Source organism: Protomyctophum bolini, assembly GCF_963924005.1.
Source record: "Protomyctophum bolini genome assembly, chromosome: 14".
NCBI lineage: Eukaryota > Metazoa > Chordata > Actinopteri > Myctophiformes > Myctophidae > Protomyctophum > Protomyctophum bolini.
In genome coordinates this window covers 17328836-17350481 of record NC_137875.1, presented here as the reverse complement: position 1 = coordinate 17350481, position 21646 = coordinate 17328836, and the positions used below count along the sequence as shown (strand labels likewise).

The window sequence follows — 21646 nt, the reverse complement described above, 5'->3', positions numbered from 1 at the left end:
TTTCAAACGTTTTATCCATCTCATCGACACGTTTAAATGCAATCTGACAGTGTTGGGGCTGAATTGACGGTGACAAAACGTACACGTGCAAGCACACACCTGCGCGGGGGTTTCTGTATATCACAGCAGCTGCAGAACGTACTGTACAGTAGCTAGTAGCTAGGTTATCTATACGTATCTGTAAAACTGCATGGCTCAGGAACGCACACACACACACACACACACACACACACACTCTCTGTGTACAGTATGACTCCATGCGTTGTGAAACAGTGTCAGCGGTGGAAACAAACATTTGATGGTGCAATAGAGCTGTGTATGCATGCATGTATGCGTGGGCGTGGGCGTCCTACTTCCTTCCCCCTGTTCATCAGCCCATGTTGAGACTTCTGAAAGATTTCTCTGCACAGCACAAGTAAAATCCTCACTTGGTAATTCAACTCTGAGTCCATTTGGTTCCATTTTTACACTCTTCTGAGTTAAATCAACTCTGAGGATGTCACTGTGTGTGAATGCTTGAAGCAGTGCGATTCTCTGACTGACTGTGTTGGACATCTAATCAGCACTCACTGACTGACTGACTGACTGGCAGACACAGACTCTGCCGAAACTTTTGGACTACAAGATAGAGCTTGTACCTCTGGACTCTCACTCTAACCTCTAGAAAGTGTTTACCTATACAGTACAGTAGCCTGTGTTTGTGTTACCCTGTTCTGATGTTGGCATGGCCCGGTGCCAACATCCTTTGGCATCAGCCGTGGGTTCCTCAGACAAGGTACGCAGTGAAATAGATGAGATGGTGTTTTAGCCACCTGCATTTCCTCAAGGAGGAAGATAAGACACCTTTTCTTAGCCACCTGCATTTCCTCAAGGAGGAAGATAAGACACCTTTTCTAATTCACATTTTTAGCATTGTAACGGCCAGAAAAATACGACTTTATAAACACAAATGAAACAATGCTTTCTTCTGGGTCTTGTGCAGCATCCGTAGAAATAAAATAATTTTCTTTTGCCCTAGATCGGGGGTGGGCAACTTTGACGATGGCGAAGGCCAATAAAAGTAACCATTTTGGACATTATGAGGTTTCCACCCGATAGAGACGATATCCCAAAACTAATTTTATTATTATTTTAAAAAGCTTGTACATCAGCTATTTTCATTACTTGAAGTGCTGGGCATTCATTTATGACAAAAATGTACAACGTCGACGCAGAAGTACAGTACAAGCTTTCATCCGGAAGACACAGTGTTAAGCTCAGGGCTCTGTATCCTGAACCCAGTTGTCAACCATGAAGTGACGGTGACAAAACGTACACGTGCAAGCACACACCTGCGCGGGGGTTTCTGTAGTACGCATCACAGCTGCAGAACGTACTGTACAGTAGCTAGTATCTAGGTTATCTATACGTATCTGTAAAACTGCATGGCTCAGGAGTGCACGCACGCACACACGCACTCACGCGTGCGCGCGCACGCACACACACACACACACACACACACTCTGTGTACAGTATGACTCCATGCGTTGTGAAACGGTGTCAGCAGTGGAAACAAACATTTGATGGTGCAATAGAGCTGTGTATGCATGCATGTATGCGTGGGCGTCCTACTTCCTTCCCCCTGTTCATCAGCCACCCTGTCTCTTTATACAGTGAGAGGAGGTCTCTCCCTCCTTTCTCTCTCTCTCTCTCCACAGAGAGGAGGTCCCTCTCTCTCTACACATAGAGGGGAGGTCTCTCTCTACATACAGAGAGAGGAGGTCTTTCTATCTCTCTCTCTCCACACAGAGAGGAGGTCTCTCTCTCTCTCTCCACACAGAGACATGAGGTCTCTATATCTCTCTCCACACACAGAAAGGAACGGCCTTGAGCTCAGTGCGGTAGGAAAACGTGACGAGCTCTCTGATTCAAAACATGTGTGGCCGCATCGCATCGCCCAAAAGGAATGCAGGGCTCGTAGACGAGAAGAGAAAAGGGCTTTCCCCAGAACTCCCAACCCCCCTCTGTCTCTCTCCTCTCAGTGTCTGACATATTAAAGCACACAGTGTGTTAGATACCCCCCCCTCCCCCCACAAGGATGCCTACTAGTGCTGAACCTACACTGCTGTTGTGATAAAAAATGGGACAAAGTATATAAGTTGCGTGTTTCCCCAATGTGTCATCATCCTTGTGTGTGTGTGTGTGTGTGTGTGTGTGTGTAAAAGGGAGTGTCAGTGTCCCAGCTTTCAGTTATAAATCTGTGCACGTGTATATTCCTTGGGTGTGGCTCTGCTCTTCGTATGGCATGAGAAGTGTGCGTGCCATGTTGTAACTCGACACCTTTATCTGTCTGTTTCATTTGTTGTTGCTTAGCAGCGTAAGCCTAAAACACATTGGGGCTATATCATTACATGAGAGATCTCCGCCTAGAAATGGCGGAGAGCGGTTTCACGATTGTTGACAGACAAGATGTCAGATTGAATTTTAAGATGAACAATAGTGGAAAGTAATTTAGTACATTTACAGAACAATTTTGAGTTGAGTTTGTACTTTACTTGAGTATTTATATTTGAAATGCCAGATTGAGTTTCAAAATGAATCAACTCCCCCTTTCTCTCTCTCTCTCTCTCTCTTTCTCCCTCTCCCTCTCCCGCTCTCTCTCTCTCTCTGTCTGCAGGTTTGGAAGGGTGCCCCCTCGTGGCAGGGCCAGAGACTGTTGTGTTCGTCCGCTGCTCTAGAAGGTACATCTATGTCATAAAAGCAAAGGCCTCAATCTGCTTTGTTAAATTTTCTTCTGAAGTTGGATGCAGGCCATTCCACTACAAAGCTCCATTTGTGTGTGTGTGTGTGTGTGTGTGTGTGTGTGTGTGTGTGTGTGTGTGTGTGTGTGTGTGTGTGTGTGGGGTTGTTAGTTATATTACTAGTAGTACTACTGTACTGTTCAAAATAACATACTGGAAATAAGTTGCATAGTGGTGGAGCTTACATTTGGGAGCCCCCTTTGTGTGTTGTATGTAATGTTTTATCTGTGTATAGGACCCACTCTAAAATGAGATGCTGCGTCTCACAGGGGCTATCCTCTGAATAGATTCTGACCAATTTCTTCAACTGGTTGGCTTGTATGGCTACAAAAACATCCTAACTTTATATAATTGTACCAAATGGGCTCTATGCACACACGCCATTTTGGAAAGAACATGAGCCCCTTCCCTACTTCCTTCACAGGTGTTACTGCTGATACTATAATGAAGGCTCTGTTGTTCCATTCTGGTCAAGTCAGGGTGCTGCTATTGTGTGTGTTGGTTCACTGTGGGTCTTTAAGTGTCCTTGACCTTGAGTGGGTTCCAAATGGCCCAGTGTGGGTGTGTAACTCTTGACTTACTTACTTGACTTAAGCCCTTTGCTCCTCTAGGGTGCATAGGCCGTTGACAAATGTCCTCCATTTCACTCGTTTTTAGCCGTTCTTTCGAGATCTCTCCAGTTGAGCCCACTCTCTGCCATTTCTGCCTCGATACTTCTTCTCCAGCTGTTCTTGGGGCAACCTCGTTTCCTTTTTCCTTGGGGGTTCCATTTCAGCGCTTGTCTGGGTGTGTAATGCTGAGCGTGTACAAATGGAACGGGTCAATTTTTCCCATTTGCATACTCTCATAGTTATGGGGGGTCCTTGAAATGAAAAGGTTTGAGAATGAGAACCACTGCACACTAAATGGAACAGAGCATTCATTAGTAGGCCTATCATCTAGGGATGCGGCCCGGAAGTAGGAAGAGTTATTCTGTGTGCATAGAGCTCATTGTTTATTAAACACAGCTCTAGAATGTGGGGCGGACCTTCTTTCACGCTGTTTCAACAAATAGCAATAACGACATTATTCCAGCTGTGAGATTTAATTTTGCTTCAATCCCTGGTTCCTGGTTCGTCCACCTCCCGCGTAATCCCAGGCATACTCCACAGCCCGACAGGAGTAGTGCAACTTGTAACCTACAAAACAAGTGTTGTTTTGATGCGAGAGGGAAACATGTCTTAATGGCCATATGAGCTGAGTCAGCCCCGTGGCGAAAAGCCTGGGGTCCTCGCTTGTCAGATCACAATCTGTGTACTTTAATTACCGAGACTAATAATGTGCTGAGCTGGTTGATCAGACGGGAAGGTTTGGTGTTTAACAGATAGCAGTCATTAATTTTGGATGATTTTGACGTCCACATCTGTTCCTCTCTCAGGGAGGAGACGGGAGAGAATACAGGGCTTGACGTATCAGTTGAGCGTGGTGTCACGCAGGCAGAATAGCTACGAGCTACATGTCGCAGCATGACGCATTGTGAGCTTGTAGATCTGCTATTTTCGCCATGGGACACGGTCGTACGACTGAGTTAAATTAATACATTGAGACCTGAGGCAGATTCTACAAATGTATCCTAAATCCTAGCAGTTATGTTGCTTTATCAGTGGTACAAAGGTTTTCATGTCAAGAACCCACAAATTATTATTATTATTTATTATTTATTTACCCAGGGTAGTAGCTGAGCACAAGTGCTCATTTTCAGCAACACCCTGCTGACCAGTACAACCACAGTCTTATACTGTTGGCTATACTAAGCAGCTCCACTGGAGAAGTTGGGGGTTCAGTGCCTTGCTCAAAGGCGGTTTTGGGTGAGTGATGACCAATCACTTCCCAACCCAGATTTTTCCTGCCCGTCCGAGGAATCAAACCGGCAACCTTCCGGCAACAAGGGCGCTCCTCTAACCCTTCTTAGGCCACCGTTGCCCCATTGTTCCAGGGACCCACAGAAGCAGTTAAAAATGTTAGCTTTAAAAATACATATATTCAAACATTCTAATGTTTCATTTGGACTTCTCGTTCTCACATACGTTGCTATTTTCGGTGCACGACACTGGCACGCAACCAAGTACAAATCTGGCTTTTTTAGAAGAAAGCGAGCCCGGGAGAGAGAGGGGTGCTGAGAGGAGAACCGTGTGTGTGTGGACGTGCGTGTGTGTGGACGTGCAGACGTGCCCGAGAACATCTTCCCGGGCAGACGTGTCCATACATCTTCTTGTAAAACGCGGTTGAGGGATCCTGGCTTGCAGACCTGTTTCTTGTGCCAGCCATGTTCCCTAAAATCCATGGACGCGGGGCGGGCTGTGGCTGCAAAGATTTGCTGATTCACTGCAGTCGGTGCAGTGATCACTACTTAGACAATGAATGGTAAACTTCAAAGTTGTAATCTTGGCATCCTCGGGGTCCTGAGGATGCGGAGGCGACTGGGGGGGTTATTGGGTACAACAGAGGCCAGCCTGGGTTTCCGCCACGCCTCTCCATCTTTACTGTTGACCACTGCTCTTGTCATTAGGGACCACTCAACAAGGCAACGGTATAAGCTGTTTGCAGCTCATTATCAGCACAAGCTTGGCTGAAGACCAACAGGGCAGCTTTAATCGGAAGGCAATTACTATGCCTAGACTCCCCAAAATGGCCCAGTGCAGAATAATAACAAAGAATAATAGGCCCTTTTGGACAACAGCGCTGTAAAAATTGTTCTCGTGCCATTTGTTTTATCACATTGTCTGAGTCGTATCATAGCATCATAATGTGCCCTCAAGGTCTTGTCGAATTTTAAGCCGATTTCCAGGACATCATTATTACCTAGGACTTCATCATGTGTTCCATTTCCAAGTGTACTTTTTGAGGGGCGCTAGTCTGGCTTTCGGAATTACGTCACATGGCAGCCATGGACTTTTTTTAATGTTTGTATCACTTTAAACAAACACAGTGGAAGCCAAGTCTTTGGACTTTTAATGTTTGTTCAGTTCAGAGCACTAAACGTGACATCATGTGGCAGCCAAGTCTATTGACTTTTAATGTTTGTTTTAGAGCACTTTAAACTAAACATTACCAGGCGCCCCTCACTTCACACGAGTGTGATTTCTTTCCAATTGTGAATAGAATTATTGACAGCTGGCATTAGTATATATTTGCCCCATGGTGTCTTGGGGAAACATTAAGAAAATGATACTATATTGATCTTCCCAATGCCCCAGTGTAGACTGTAGAGCATGCACATTTAGGCAAAAGGGCAGTTCTCTTGTTTAGTCTGGCTACATCTGGTTTATTTTGTGTGTGCGCATGTACTCTCTGCAGCTAGATAGTATAACTATGTATGTGCAGTAATGTATTATACTTTGATTAAAGGTTTGTTAACGTACGTATCAAATAGCTCTATATTCCCATAGTAAGCAAGCGTTGAGTTGCTTACTCACAGTCTCACAGTCTCTCCAACTCTTTAGTAAACAGAAAGTAAATATGCATATTGGGATACCAGTTTCATATCAGGACAGAGTTAATTTGTCAGCTTAAAATTCAGCAGAGAAAATTGGAATATATGAAAAAGTCTGATAAATGGGTACACTCTTCTGATTGAATGAATTTGGTGACCCACCTGAAAATTAATTTCTGTTTATTGTGGAGCTGGAGAGAGGTAGACCCCTGCTATGAAACAAACTCTTAATAGCAATGATTACTATCAGAATATAGGGATTTATATTTATATATATATTTTTTTAGCAAAATCACACCAGTGTATTGCACTGCAGCGAGACAGTTTAGATATCAGGAAAGTATTTAGAAACTGCCAATGCCAATGACTTAGCAACTGCCTAAACACTTTTCTTGTTGTCCTAGCAAACACCTCCCAGGCGATACCCCAAGGAGAGTATAGTTCAAACAACCAGCAGTGAATAATTTACCAGTTCTAATCTGGTGTGAAGTGAAGGCTTTTAAAGTTTTTATTCATATGGAAGTCGTCAGTTTGACCACTGAGTCACCCCTGGTGCTGCTATTGCTGCGCTGCCCCCTGCTGGGCCTGGGCCACACTGCATGACTTAGCTTCCAGGGATGGTAGCACATTCTCTGGCTTCTTATCGGTGTGCCACTGCCTGCCTGGTGGTGGCAGTTGGTGCACTAACTTACCACAGCCACACACACACACACACACACACACACACACACACACACACACACACACACACACACACACACACACACACATTGTGAGAACTACTGCTCTAAAGTATCCTATCTGAACAAGGCACTAGTAAAAAGAAATTATGCGATGATAGAGGCTGGTGCATTTGGAATATTTATTACCTGTTAATGCTGCTGTTCTAGTAAGAAAATAATGGATTATAATGATACATGGTTCTTTGTCTAGTGCCTTCCGTACACAGCGCTGCTAGGCGTTAATTATAAATCTAAGAAGAATATTGTTAAAGCGTACTCAAAAGGTGCGAGTCAGACACGCCTACAGTAGGTCAACAAAGGCCAGACTGGTTTTGTTTACAGCCTTAAGTCATTTTAACCTCATCCAGAGAGACCTGCTCTTCCAGTTTAAATCCTTGTTTCTATCAAATGTTTTCGCTACACGCACATAGACATATATCGTCTCTGTCGGGTTTGAAACCTCATATGTCCAAAACGGTTACTTTTCAGGATGCAAATTCAAAAGTAACAAAAGTATCAGATCTACAAGCTTGAAACGTGCTGCTGTTTCAAGCTTGTGGTTCAGCTACTTTTGATTATTTAGTTTGTTTGCTCAAGTAGGGCGTTAAAAAACAAAAACACACACAAAGTTTGAATATCGAGGTTTCTCCCCAACAGTGATGATAATCGATATAGACATTCTAGCACAGGGGACATGACATCTCTCTATTGTCCAAATTCATGGGCAGCGTGTGAAACATCCTCTTGTGTTTTCTTGTGACGGTGCTGTATCAGAACGTTGTTGTGTTTTCATGTGACAGAGGTGACGGTGCTGTATCAGAACGTTGTTGTGTTTTCTTGTGACAGAGGTGACGGTGCTGTATCAGAACGTTGTTGTGTTTTCATGTGACAGAGGTGACGGTGCTGTATCAGAACGTTGTTGTGTTTTCATGTGACAGAGGTGACGGTGCTGTATCAGAACGTTGTTGTGTTTTCATGTGACAGAGGTGACGGTGCTGTATCAGAACGTTGTTGTGTTTTCTTGTGACAGAGGTGACGGTGCTGTATCAGAACGTTGTTGTGTTTTCATGTGACAGAGGTGACGGTGCTGTATCAGAACGTTGTTGTGTTTTCATGTGACAGAGGTGACGGTGCTGTATCAGAACGTTGTTGTGTTTTCATGTGACAGAGGTGACGGTGCTGTATCAGAACGTTGTTGTGTTTTCTTGTGACAGAGGTGACGGTGCTGTATCAGAACGGGCTGCCGGTGATCTCCGTCAGTTTGCCGTCCCGGCGAGAGCGCTGCCAGTTCACCCTCAAGCCGCTCAGCGACTGCGTGGGAGTGTTTCTGGAACAGCTCAAAGAAGAAGACAGAGGCATCGACCGGGTCGCCATCTACTCCACAGGTATGTTCGTCGCCAGGCCCGGATTAACAATGGAACTTAGTGGCGACCTGCAGCTTGCAGGACCTTGTGCAAATAGGTACAGCTGTTGCTTCCGTCGAGACTCAAAAGCGTATTCATAGGTCACCGATTTCAGTGTAACACAACACAGGAACCCCCGCTAGTGTTTTTCGTCCTCCAACAGTTTCCTTTTTGGCAGATCTTTGCAGATCTTTCGCAGACCTATAAGCTCACAATGTGTTCCAACTTGCAACACGACGCATTGTGAGCTTGTAGATCTGCCATTTTTGGCCAGTGATCCCCCCTGAATATGAATGCTGAGATGCAACACAAGGGTAATTGTCATTTTAAGAGTTTTTTTTATTACGATAATTAGTAATAGTTTGGCCACAATAATCATGACATGACATCCCACACCCCCATCCACACACATCACACCCTATGATGGAGGTAATTGGGGGGTAATTGTGCGTACAGTATGCATGTTGTTGGCACACACTTTTCACTGGAGCAGGTATTCAACCGCTTTGGTGTCGGCTCACGTTAAGCGTCCTGGTGCGTCGGTGTGGGATGTTGTTACACTCTAATCCTCATTCCACCCCAAGGTGTTACTGTCCAGGAAAGTGTGCTGCTTGAATCCCCCTCGGTCAGTGTGGTACCAGTACATCTGCTTTGCCTCAGGACTCATTTAAATGCTGACAGAAATGGGTCAGATGAAGAGAGAGATAACGGCGGCCTCATAATACAGCTAACCATTAGCATTCTTTCTCTGTCTCTCTCACTCACTCTCTCTCTCTCTCTGACTCTATCTCTCTCCCACATTTCTTTCTTTCTTTCTTTCTTTCTTTCTTTCTTTCTTTCTTTCTTTCTTTCTCTTTCTCTCTCTCCAACCTCGCCTCCTGTCACTGTTCTCTGGCTCCTGTCTTCTCTCCAGATGGAGCGAGGGTTGCCTCATCCACAGGGATAGACATCCTGCTTCTCGATGACTTCAAGCTCGTCATCAATGACACCACACATCTGGTGCGACCACCACGTAGAGGTGAGGGCCAACTGCACAGCTTACACATGTAGTGAAATGGCAAATACGTTTTTCACACTTTTAGAGCATATCCGTGGTCAGCATATGGGCACACCCAACAATAGATGCCAAAACAATGGGAAAATGTAAATGTTTGTGTATTTGTATATCAAAAGTCCATAAAAAGCCAATTTTAATTACCTCCTTTGAACGAAAACGTGCTGCGTGATGACATAACAAGGCCCACATGAATTGCTGCACGTGCAATCCATTGCTGCACGTTCCTCCAAACAGAGATGATTTTGATAACAGAACTACTCGGTTTTTAATCTCATTCAAGGTGACATCCAGACAGTGTATTACTCATTTTAAACTTAATCAGCACGCTAAAATATGTATCTGAAAACATTATAGGTTAGAAATAAGCCACGTAGTAACCTGCAACCTGCTCGCCATTATCCAAGCTATTAGAAACTACGGCCTTTCTGTTCCTGCAATGTTAGGATGCAGTAAAATTATAAAAGTCTGAAATGTTTGTCCTTCCTTGGCATGAACAAGTTTGAGAACTACTGCTGTAGTAGAAGGCATTTTGAAGAATTGGCCGCAGGTTAAGCGTTACACGAGGACAAGCGCACATCTTTAGTAACACAAATAAAGTGTGTGTGTGTGTGTGTGTGTGTGTGTGTGTGTGTGTGTGTGCGTGCGTGTGTGTGTGCGTGCGTGTGTGTGTGCTCGCCTGCGTGTGTGTGTGTGTGTGTGTGTGTGTGTGTGCGTGCGCGCACGCGCGTGTGTGTGTGTGTGTAAACCTCAGAGCTGCTGGCGCACGAGGAGGCAGAGAGGCTGAACGACGTGAAGCTGTTGGTGCAGCAGCTGTACACGACGCTGCGCATCGAGGAGCACCAGCTCTGCAAGGAGCGAGATCTAGTGGTTCGCCTGGAGGACCTCAACTCTCAGCTCCTTCCCCTAGAGAAGGTCCCGAATCCTTTCTCTGTGTCTGCTCACCCAAAACACACCACCACATGGCCTCTGTCTGCCATTAAAGCCCATTAGCAATTCTAGTCTGGACTCATATAATTGGTGAATGCTGCCATGTGCAGAACATTTTAAATTCACATTCACATTTGCATAGATAATGTTCATTTGCATACCGAAACGTCTGATATTTCTTAAACCCCTTTTGCCCTTTAAATTTTCCATTCACATCATTTGGAACTTTTGCATTATTTTAAGCACAGAAAATCCCGACGAGCAAATTCTGGAATAATTGATTCATTTCCATAATGAAAAGAAAAGGAAATGTACAAAGTTCACAAACCTGTTATCCGTGCTGTTGGCTAGTTCTAGTTGTAGCATATCATGTAGTCATGATATCATAATAGTCTACTGTACAAATCAAATCATTTATTACTGTTTGCGATAGGCCCTATGTCCTCCCGGTGGGCAGGTGAGTCAGTAGGATACAACAGCAGTGACATCACGGAGGGGTGAAATACATTTATGTGTGTGTGTGTGTGTGTGTGTGTGTGTGTGTGTGTGTGTGTGTGTGTGTGTGTGTCTGTGTGTGTCTGTGTGTGTGTGTGTGTGTGTGTCTGTGTACACAGGTGAGGGAGGACTTAAGTAAGAAGGCTGAGAGGCGTACCTCCTTGTTCATTTGGGGGGGTATGGCCTACATGGCTACTCAGTTTGGCATCCTGGCCCGGCTCACCTGGTGGGAGTACTCCTGGGACATCATGGAACCTGTCACCTACTTTATCACCTACGGCACGGCCATGGCCATGTACGCATACTACGTGCTCACACGCCAGGTAAGTTGATTGATTGAATACTTTATTGACAAGTTTGTTAACTCTACAGGTAGCACAGTCAAAGGTTATGCTAAAAATGATAAGGATAAGATTGTTTCCATTGTATAGAGTGCCGGTTTGGACCGTGACCCAGGTAGGATGTGTACATTTTGAATTTCACCGTGTGCCCACACTGCCCAGGGAGCATACGTGTTATGCGTATGAAAATGTAATTTGAACACAGTTTGAACATTCACGTGTAGTTTGAACATTCACACATAGTTTGAACTGTGTGTGTCTGTGTCTGTGTCTGTGTCTGTGTCTGTGTCTGTGTCTCTCTCCCCCCGTCCCTCGCCTAGGAATATCTCTATCCTGATGCCCGGGACAGACAGTATCTGCTGACCCTCCACAAGGGGGTGAAGAGGACACGCTTTGACATTGAGAAGTACAATAAACTGAAGGATGACATCGCAGAGGTACAGTCACTGGGGAGCTGGTAGCAGCTGTATGCTGTCACTGAAATAGAGCATGTGGTGACGCCACCAGTAGCTGCTGTTGATACCATTCACTCCCCCCAACGAACCCTGCTCCTTGTCTGTCTGTACTGTACCTGTCCTTCACCTCCCTATATATACCTCTGATTGCGTTTTTTTAATGTGTTTTTGATTGATTGATTGAATACTTGTAATACTGTAGTAGTGCTGTGATTTTTGTACTTTTCCTGATTTGTATGCGTCTATGGATTTCATGTTACTTTAATAGACCCCCAGGTGTGGTTATAATTTTCTTCCTGAAAGCTAAAAGCCTTTGAGTCAAAAGGCCAATCGAAATACACCACGTTAGTGACATCATAACCCTAACCCCTCCCTTATTATTATACAACAACAGCTGTGGGCGAGGCTTAAGTTCAGGTGGGTATGGTGCTAAGGTGAAAACCAGGTATATACTTAATTATTTCTCTTCTGCCGTTAGCATAAATTAAGTTAACTTATGCCAGCCGCGTTCACTTTAAGAGAAGGGGTTTGCCAGCCCCATACACACACTCAACACACACTTTAGTATCATTTGCCCTGCATATGCACACACTATTTACCTCTCGCCAGAAACGTTTACGTCGGGAGCGACGCAGTTAAAAGTCACAAATGACATCCGAAATTTGGATGGCAGAAGATCCGGACTGGGCCGTGGCTCAGCGGTCCAGGCACCTTGGCCGGTAGTCCGAGTCTGGCAGTGTGCCGCGGGTTCGACTCCCGATCCCGACGGCCTTTACTGCATGTCACTCCCCCAATTTCCTGTCTGTCTGTCTGTCCCTCTATGAAGCCGCAAAAAAAACATGGGCAGCTCTCCTGGATTCCGACTTATGGAGGAAAACAGAGATCAGATTTAACGTCCCATAGCTGCTGGTGATGGAGGCTTTGCATAGCAACCGGATCAATGTTAAAAGCTGCCATGGGGGACTCAACCATTATTTTATATATAGTACACGGAGTATACGTTGGCGTCCGTATATACGGACCTAGCAAATAACGTCCCCTAGCTGGGGGGTACAATACGTATACGGACATGGGAGTAAAATTATGAATGAACTGATGGGTGTAGCCACATAAAAACATAATTTTAACAAAAATCTTCCTCCTAGTATAAAGGGGGGGGGGGGGGGGGGGGTCATGCCACTGCATCTTTAATGAATGAAGCATTAACATCTCCCCTCCTCCTGTGCAGGTGGAGTTGGATCTCAGGCGTCTTCGGGACCCCCTCCAGCTCCAGCTCCCAGTTCAGCAGCTCACCTCCAGTAAAGATTGATGGAAGGACTGAAATCCCCCCGACACCACCAACCACCACCACCACCCCCCCGACCCACCCTCTCTGAGCTCCTATATCCCACCTCACCCCTTAACCCCTCCAGCCCCCCAACTATACCAACCCCCCCCCCCCTCCCTCTGTCCACACCTTTATTCCTCTTTCCTCCCTCCCCCACATGTCCCAACAAGGCTCCGTCGCTCTCTTGACCGTGGGAGTTTGTTTTCTGTTCTTTTTTTCTCCTTTATTTTATTTTTATTTTTACTTCTCGTGAATATAATTGCGAGCAACCCCCCCCCCCCCCCCCCCCCCCCCATCGAAAGGAGGAGGAGGAGGAGGAGGATGGTGGAAAAAAAGGCCCAAGAGCAACACTGAACCCCTTTTTATCAACGTCCTGAGTGGAGATGATGATGATGATGATGATGAAGAAGATGTTGGAATGAAAATCGGGCAATATGGAATTATGCCTCAAGACTCCAGAGGGACAGCCCGCAGAACCCTGGGAGGCAGGGCAGGGGGGGGGGGGGGGACGGACAGGACGTATCGGGCCAGGAGGCACTCCACCTGAGAGGACTTGCAGTGTGTGTATGTTCCGACACTCTGGGGACACACTGGGACACTGTTCCCCCCGACTCATCCGATGGGGCCAGCGAGGTGCCATTGAAGGGTCGTCGTGCTTTTTACAGCTGTCGCACTACTATGTGCTCATGCTGCATGCATGAGCGCGCCCCTGCCTGCCGTCAGGGTGGGCGGGCTACAGAGGGGGGCGTTGTCCCACAAATCAAAGTTTACAAGGATGCCCTCCTCCAGCCCGCTGCACCCACCCTGCCACCCTGTGGGGGGGGGGGGGGGGTGGTAGGAAGCTCATGGGTGGTGGCCAGACGGACCACCGGGTTGACCTTCAACAACATCCCGTGGCCAAAAATCTGCTGCCCCTGCCTCCTTCCCTTTGACCACGCCCCGCCCCCTCTGGGTGACGGACAGTTGTCCTGCCCAGTGTGTGACCTTTATCGGGAGCCTGTTGTCTTCAGGCAGGATGTTGGGGGAAGGTGTCCTGTGTACCGGGGGGGTGGGGGGGTGGGGGCCCAGTCAGTCTGCGCGAGGTTGAGAGTATACTACCGACAAAAACATCACTGTGTGTTCTTTTATTCCAAAAAATATTTTGGCACTTTTTATTTTGAAAGCCATAGTATATTTGTTATGAGAAAATATATAGAAATATATATATATATAGATATATACAGTACATATACAATCAAAGTGAACAGAGGCTAGTTTTTTTCCCAGTGGGGGGAGGAGCTCTCTCTTACAGACATCTTTTTCAGTAAAACAAATTCGCATTTCCTCCAGATCTCTCTCATCATCAAGAACACCCCTCAACTGTCCAGTGTGCACTCTCTCTCTCTCTCTCTCTCTCTCTCTCTCTCTGTCTCTCACCATTCTATACATTTACCACCTTGACCTAAACTATCTGTCAAATAATAAACACAATAATGTATTCCACAGTTGCCTGTGAGGCATCCAACTAGATAGCCTGCAGACCGCTCCAAAACAGCACGCGCTAACATGCAGCAACAGTGCATGGCCACCAAAGCAAAGCAAATGGATGGTGATGGATGGAAACAGGGTTAATATGGCTTTGATGTACATGCTTTGGAGCAGAAAAGCCATCAAAGGCCATATGATAAAGTCATCTTTATATTAATCTCATTTTGTGAATACTGAGACTATAGTGGAATATGCTAAAGTATGAATATATGAATTAAACCTACTTGTTGTGAGTGTTTCCCAGACATCCACTGAGGCATGCCGTAGATTGACTTTTGATGTGTTTTTGTGTATATGAGGGCTTTATATGAAGCCAAGATATGGAGGAATAGAGAGATTGGATGGATGACTTGGGTGACATCTGCAATCAATCGTGATTCTCCCCATTGGAAAGCATTACCGCACCATATTTCCAGGCTCCTAAACCATTTCTCAACATGGGATTTGGTCCATCCTTGTGACTGATGAAACCACAATGCCTGTGAGGTCACATTTGACTGAATGCACAAAATGTGTAACGTAGTGGCGAGTTCAGAATGCTCCCTCGCCTCGCCAAGCTTGGCAAACCGATCTCAGAAAATGGCCGTTAAAGGCGGTTCACATTGTATACGGTACATCACTACGGCATTCATTCACAGGTGGTTCTCATCGTGAGCTAAATTCAGAGTGTTCTCCTCCCACTGCTGTGAATGCTCCCTGCCCCTTGGTAAGGCAGGGTTAGACTGCATGCTATGGTATGCCCTCAGTAGAAACTTGTGAGTGTGTAGGAGCGTAGATTTCATTGGGTCATTTTTCTTTGCCACCTCATGGCCAATGCCTGATTTGTACATGGTTTTACGCTGGTGTTGTGCATGGAAATAAGCCACACCACAAGCTCACTTGCAGCTTGTAGATTGGATGTTTTGGATGTATAACACCTGCACACGACTGAGCATAACTCATGCTTTAGTCATGGTAGGTTTTTTTTCACAGACTGTTAAAGCCATTATATATATATATATATATATATATATATATATATATATATATATATATATATATATGTTTAACTGTCTACTTATTGCTAAGCTCTAAATAGGTTTGGTCCACATTTGAACAGAAGGTCACCGTTGTAATGGTGTGGGAAGCACAATGACCTGACATCCCAAATATCCTGAGGCCCTGGGGCAGAGACGCTAGTCCGTGTTTATCTCCCATTCATTTGTCATCTCCTGCTTCCGATCCTAGTGCGCAACTGCCGGTTTTTCCAAAGCTGAAATGCATGACTTCACGTCAAATCAAAGGTTATCCATGTCGATCTTGAGTTAGGATTTGTCCTTGCGTGTGTTGACATGATGCGTGTGATCTCCAAGGAAAATGGTGCCTTTTTGGATGGTATAACAAATACGATAATGCTATAGATAGAGGATGTTTATACAGTAATTTCTAATGTGAAGATCGTTGAGCCCGAGTTGAAACTTCAATCTCTATTGCACTTCCGAAACCAGCCTCCACTGCAGAAGGGAGGGCACTTGCGTGCGCTGGCAAGAGGGGATTAAAATAAGTGAATCTTAGCAGGTGTATGTGTCTGTCTGTGTGTATCCACGTGCTTATCGGTGTGAGCGTACTGCCGTCCTGGGCACTGATAACCACGTCCATGAATCCTTCCCCCTAATCGCTGCTGCTCAGTAAGCGTATAAATCAATTGAGCACTCCCACCTCATAGGAATCAATAGCTTTAAATTCTACTTCTTGTACACACTATGCCAAGTTACTTACACACACACACACACGCAGACACATGATGTGATACTGTTTCCTTGGAGATGTGCTTTCCTTTTGGGCTAATTTTACACTGTTGCTCAACAGAAATTGAGCGTCAACAGTTTTTTTAATTTAATTTTTTACTTCATTTGAAAATGCCAAGGCCGGGTCCGCAGACCCAAGTGTAAATGAAACCTAAAGGTGTGAGATCACTCTGTCTGAAGTCCAATCCTCCACACCGCGGACTTCTTCTGCGCTTCGCCACCTCCTCCTTTACATCACGCCCACACATCCACCTTTTATTGCCTTGGTTTTTCTTTCCTTGAAAAAAAAAAAAAAAGAAAACAACAAAGTATATCAAATATAGGAAACTTTATTATCAAGAGGGTGTTGCATGAATGTATGTTTACACGGGGAATTATGTAAAATAAAAAAGGGGGGAAAAAATCGATACGATTTATCAAGAAAAGAAAAATTGTTTAAAGAACATGGTTTGTAGAGAACTCTGAGTGTAAAGGGGGAATGAATGAACAGGGCTACTACATCTTTACGCCATGTCCTCAGAACGTCCTGTCCTGCCAAAAACAAATCCGACACAATCCCAGCCAACCCAACCGCAAGTCTGCAACCCATCCTCCACCCTAGTTCTGCCCATGTCTATAGTTAGTTGCCCCTACCCCTCAGCGTGTCATCTACCTGCAATAGTCCCCAGTAGATGGAAAGACACCTTCGGTCCTGGGTGTTGTTTTGGGAACTCTCTGTGATCTCTCGGACCCCCCCCCCCCCCCCCAATTAACTCCTGTCACAGAATCTAGTCCAAAGGGAAGCATAGGCCAGGGCGCACTTAAAAAAAACCCATTTATAGCCTACTTCGTCGTGCGACGGTGTCGCGTGCCGGACTCCGCCGTATGACGGCGTGTCGGACTGTCACTTTACCTCACCGTTTCATCCCTTTTGTCCTTTCATCTGTATCCATCCCAGATCCTCTTTTCCGCTCTGATTGCATTTAATAACGTATTTTTAATTTTAATTTGGAACGCGTGTTTTTTGTTTTGACGTTTCATCTTGTTTGTTCGTGTGCACTTGCAATACAAGTATGTTGAAAATGCCTAATAGAGTGGAGCAAAAATGTTGGGTTGAAATTAGTGTTTTCATTCGGACCGCTTTCTTTTTTGTTTTGTTTTTGTTGGTTTCTTCTGTTGACATCTGAAGCTGTAATGTTGGCAAAAAAATACAAAAAAAAAAGTAAAATCCTGTATCATTTATGAAATATGTATAAAAGAGAAATGTAATTCAGTTATCAATAAAATCCTTATCCAGTTTTTGGAACTGGTGGTCCAGCTTCTATTTTTTTTTCCTTTTCTTTTGTCGGCACACAGTAAAATTCACAGTATTTATCCATTTGTTATTCTGAGGTGTGTGTGTGTGTGTGTGTGTGTGTGTGTGTGTGTGTGTGTGTGTGTGAGATTAATGTGACATATCAGATGCGCAGACAGTCTGTGTTGGGTGTCCTTGGCCTGCAGGTCTTCCCGTTCTAGCCGGATGTCCTATTTTATGAAGATACACTGAAGATAGCTGCTGAGGTGAGGCAAGGCACTTTAATTTGTAAACATTTCAACAACAAGGCAACGCAATGTGCTTTAAAATGGCATTAGGATGCATAAAACAAAACATCCCGTTATAGAGATCAAATCACTTTCAGCTCCTCTGCATTTGCAGCATCAAAACATTACAATGATATAATCCTCATATTAGAGATAACTAAAAGTAATACACATATATCCACTCCTTTGCAGTGTATGTTTTTAACTTCAATTAAATTAAATTTGAACAATTCATAAAAAAAAATACAGATCCCTTGTTATCCATTGCAGTGTTGTATTAACCCATTAAAACTGGGAAAGCATTTGTGTCATATGGAGCGTGTCTTGAGTGTACAGGGTTTGATGAGGTCAGATCAACATATGGAATGACAGGTCAGCTCCATATATGGAGAGGTCAGATGTAGAGTTTCTGGCTGGCTCCATATATGCAGATCTAGGTGATGATCCAGTCTTCTCCATGTATGGTTATCCAGGGTTAGATGAGGTCAGTGTCATAATCTTCATAAATTGAGATGGCCATATATGGTGGTGTGACGTGTCACAAGGCGTGATGTCACAAGGTGTGACCATATATGGGAGCGTGATGCCACGAGGCGTGACCATATATGGAGGTGTGGGTCACTAACGGACGGAAGATGCAGGTTTTCATAGTAAATGTGTCCTACTGTCTGAATAATTTGAACATTTTTAACTGAAATACTTGCTTCTGGTGGTCCCCCTGCCACGCAGATCGACCAAATGCATATCGTTGTTGGGCTCCTTGAAAGGGAAAAAGCTTGAGCACCGCTGATGTAGCAACATAACGTTTTTCAGAAAACTGTTGGGATTTAGAACACATTTCTTTCAGAATGGGCCTCAGGTCTCAGGGTGGGACTATAAACTGAATCCTGCCAGGGAGCATAAAGACACATGAGGCCAGCAGATCTACAGTACTGTGGGTTGAAAAGAAAAGTAATCACAGAAGAAGCTACCCATGTTCCAACTCATTTCTGCTAATGGCCTTGTTGATTAGAGTGAACTATTGATTTAAAGGACGCAGGAGAAGAAGAAACTGCAAATGTATGGTCCATTTGAAAATATTGTAGCTATTAATGGCCACATCTATTGTGCGTTTGTTTGGGATTGACCGGTGATCAAGTAATAAGTCAATGGCAACTTATTCACCCTTATTGCTCGCTCAATGTCCACACTGATGGTCTTTGTTTACCGCACAGTCAATGTCGAGCCTGTTGTCTTGGAGGAAGTGATAGATGCATCAGCATGACAGTTAGCAGATAAGTCAAATTACTTTAATGAAGTGTAATTTGTTTCTGTCTTGTCTAAAATGAAGCGTTAATGACAGCTTAAAAACCACAGGGACGGAGAGAATCCAGGGTAGCAAGGGAAGGTGGATAGATGGAGGATGGCAGATGAAGATTGCAGGAGATCGATCTCTAAAACGGGCGTGTGTTTGATGTGTCTTTCTTACAGGGCTCCGTGGATTCATTTATCTAATTCCTTTGTTGGAGTTGCTGTTGAAATGAATAGGAGGTCCAAGCAGGCATATTTCCTTCTTTCCATTTATTGATCAGCAATCAGTTACAGGTTACAAGCATTCGTTCCATGGTTACAGCATATTGAGGCCTTCGTCCCAGGCAGAGCCCCTAGGTTCCCCTTCTCTCTCTCTGCTGTCCCTCACTCACAGTTCTAACTGATTCTCCGTTCCATCTTATACATCCCCAATCTGTGGGTGTCACCTTGTCCCTGTGTGTGTGTGTGTGTGTGTGTGTGTGTGTGTGTGTGTGTGTGTGTGTGTGTGTGTTGACCCTTAGGCTCTATTGCCTCTTGTCAACAAGTTACCACAGGTGGTCTTATTTTCGAAGCATTCTTCAGTGTGGTAAAACCTCACAATGTCCACTATGCAGGATCTCACAGCTGTTACGAACTGACTATCTTAAAGTGTCCCTATAGGCTATCTTAGTGACTTGCTATTCTAAATGACCTCTTCACTTAGGCTTTGCTGCATGTGAACTCCTATAAGTGTTCTGTGTACAATTATGGGATATGTTGAGAGGCATAATCTATCAAAATATACATCATATCCCCCCTTCTGGGGAATTACATATTCCCCAGACATAATTCATATTTCATAAATGACCAAAATTATTTTTCAAAAAAAAAACAATGTTCACTTTTTTTTTTACTTTTCTCAAAAAACTCCAAAATGTTCAAATTCCCCAACTGTCTCCCTTCATAGGTAATAACCCTCTTCCCCCCTGGATACTGAGAAGGTAAAACACAGTCAGGTTGACACAAAACTCAAAACAAAACGAACAAAATCAAAAGCTATGTTATTTGACATCTGTTAGACAATGACCCTATCAGTCTTATCTTGCCCTGCGACTGTTTTAGACTCACATACTGTCCTTGACATAAAAGTTCTCATTTGAGAATTGTCATCTAACCCATGATTTGGAAAGGCACACACAAACCAAGAGCTAAAACAATATTTGTATTACTAATTAGAATATAATTCTTATTTTTGGATTTCACTGTGATATTTAAGGAAAGTCTAAAATATTCATCTGATCACTATTAACCTATCTTCTTCGTATGACAATTAATATAACTTATAAAGCAAATCAAACCGTTTAGGACATCATTCCTAAACTGAACTACCCCTTTTCATTAGAAAGTCTTTCCTTCCCTAAACTAAACAAGTATCAAAAAACAAAACGAGGTGACACTACATTTTCTCAGTGCCCCTAGATAGAGCAACATCTAGAAAAGGTCAGTGTCGGATGACAGCTAGGTGACAGATCTAAAACCATGCTTTCAATAGCACAGAGAGGGGCGTGTCAAGTCAACTGTCTCCTTTAGCTGTCCAACTCATTGTTCATGAGATCCGGTCAACTTGACTTCCCTCAAAGTTTCCCATTGTGGTTTCTGGTCACATTGTCCAGAAAAATGACCATACTGACCACATTTATGACAAACTCCTCTCATTCTCCAGCTTTCTGGGCTGTGACGTGTCAGTGGAATATATCCTTGCTGCGATGCAGCCCACTGACAGGGTGGCACAGGTGGCTGCCATCCCTGCTGTGACGGTGGGTTTTCCCACAGCGGCCTCTGTGGTGGCCCCAAGAAATCAGGTGTCGCTCGTACTCTCCATGGCAGAAGTGGTTGCTGAGGTGCTGTAGATTGTTGCTGACCCATCCCCTGTTGAGTCTGTGGCATCGGCTGCTGCTGGTTCTGCTGTTGTTGAGGGACCCCCTGCTGGTTCTGCTGTCGGTTCCCTGTCAAGACAACAGTGCAGTACCACTGCGAGTGATTCATCCCGCCACATCGAAAACAGCCTGTGTAATTGGAGCCACGTGCAGCATTAAAGCGCCGACCCTTTTGTTGACCTCCAAACTGGTTTTGCGGAGTTTCCATCATAGCGGTCACAACTGTTGCCTGTATAGCTTGTTGTGACTCTTTCAGCTGGGTCTTCGCCAACAGCCGAATCACGTCCACGTCCTTCTGCTTCTGCTCTTCTGCCCTTTTGCGGAACAGCCCAACCCAATGCACAATGTGATCGATGTACATTTTGAGAGGCATCTTCGCCAGGCCCACAATCGTCTCCAAGTTAGCTCTGACCTTTTCAGGAAGTCCTAGTTCAATCTTCGAGCGGACAATAGCCCGTTCCATCTGATTACGCTCAGGATCTTTTCCTGTGACATCCATCCATTTTTGAGCAACCCTGGCATAATAGTCACGTGGATTTTCGGAGTCTCCCAGCGAATCTATCGTAAAAGTATCCGGATGCATATTG

The 21646-nt window shown here is 44.7% G+C and overlaps 1 protein-coding gene across 1 annotated transcript in view; it reads left to right on the top strand.

Moving 5' to 3' along the window:
* Positions 1–17578, top strand: part of mcu (mitochondrial calcium uniporter) — an 84431-nt gene extending 66853 nt beyond the window's left edge. Inside the window, exons 3-9 of the mRNA XM_080782510.1 lie at positions 2657–2720; positions 8189–8359; positions 9291–9395; positions 10186–10346; positions 10976–11179; positions 11518–11634; positions 12881–17578. Coding sequence (XP_080638636.1) covers positions 2657–2720; positions 8189–8359; positions 9291–9395; positions 10186–10346; positions 10976–11179; positions 11518–11634; positions 12881–12961 — 903 coding nt within the window. The 3' untranslated portion in view covers positions 12962–17578. The remainder of the gene's footprint in view (positions 1–2656; positions 2721–8188; positions 8360–9290; positions 9396–10185; positions 10347–10975; positions 11180–11517; positions 11635–12880) is intronic.
* Positions 17579–21646: the final 4068 nt, after the last annotated feature.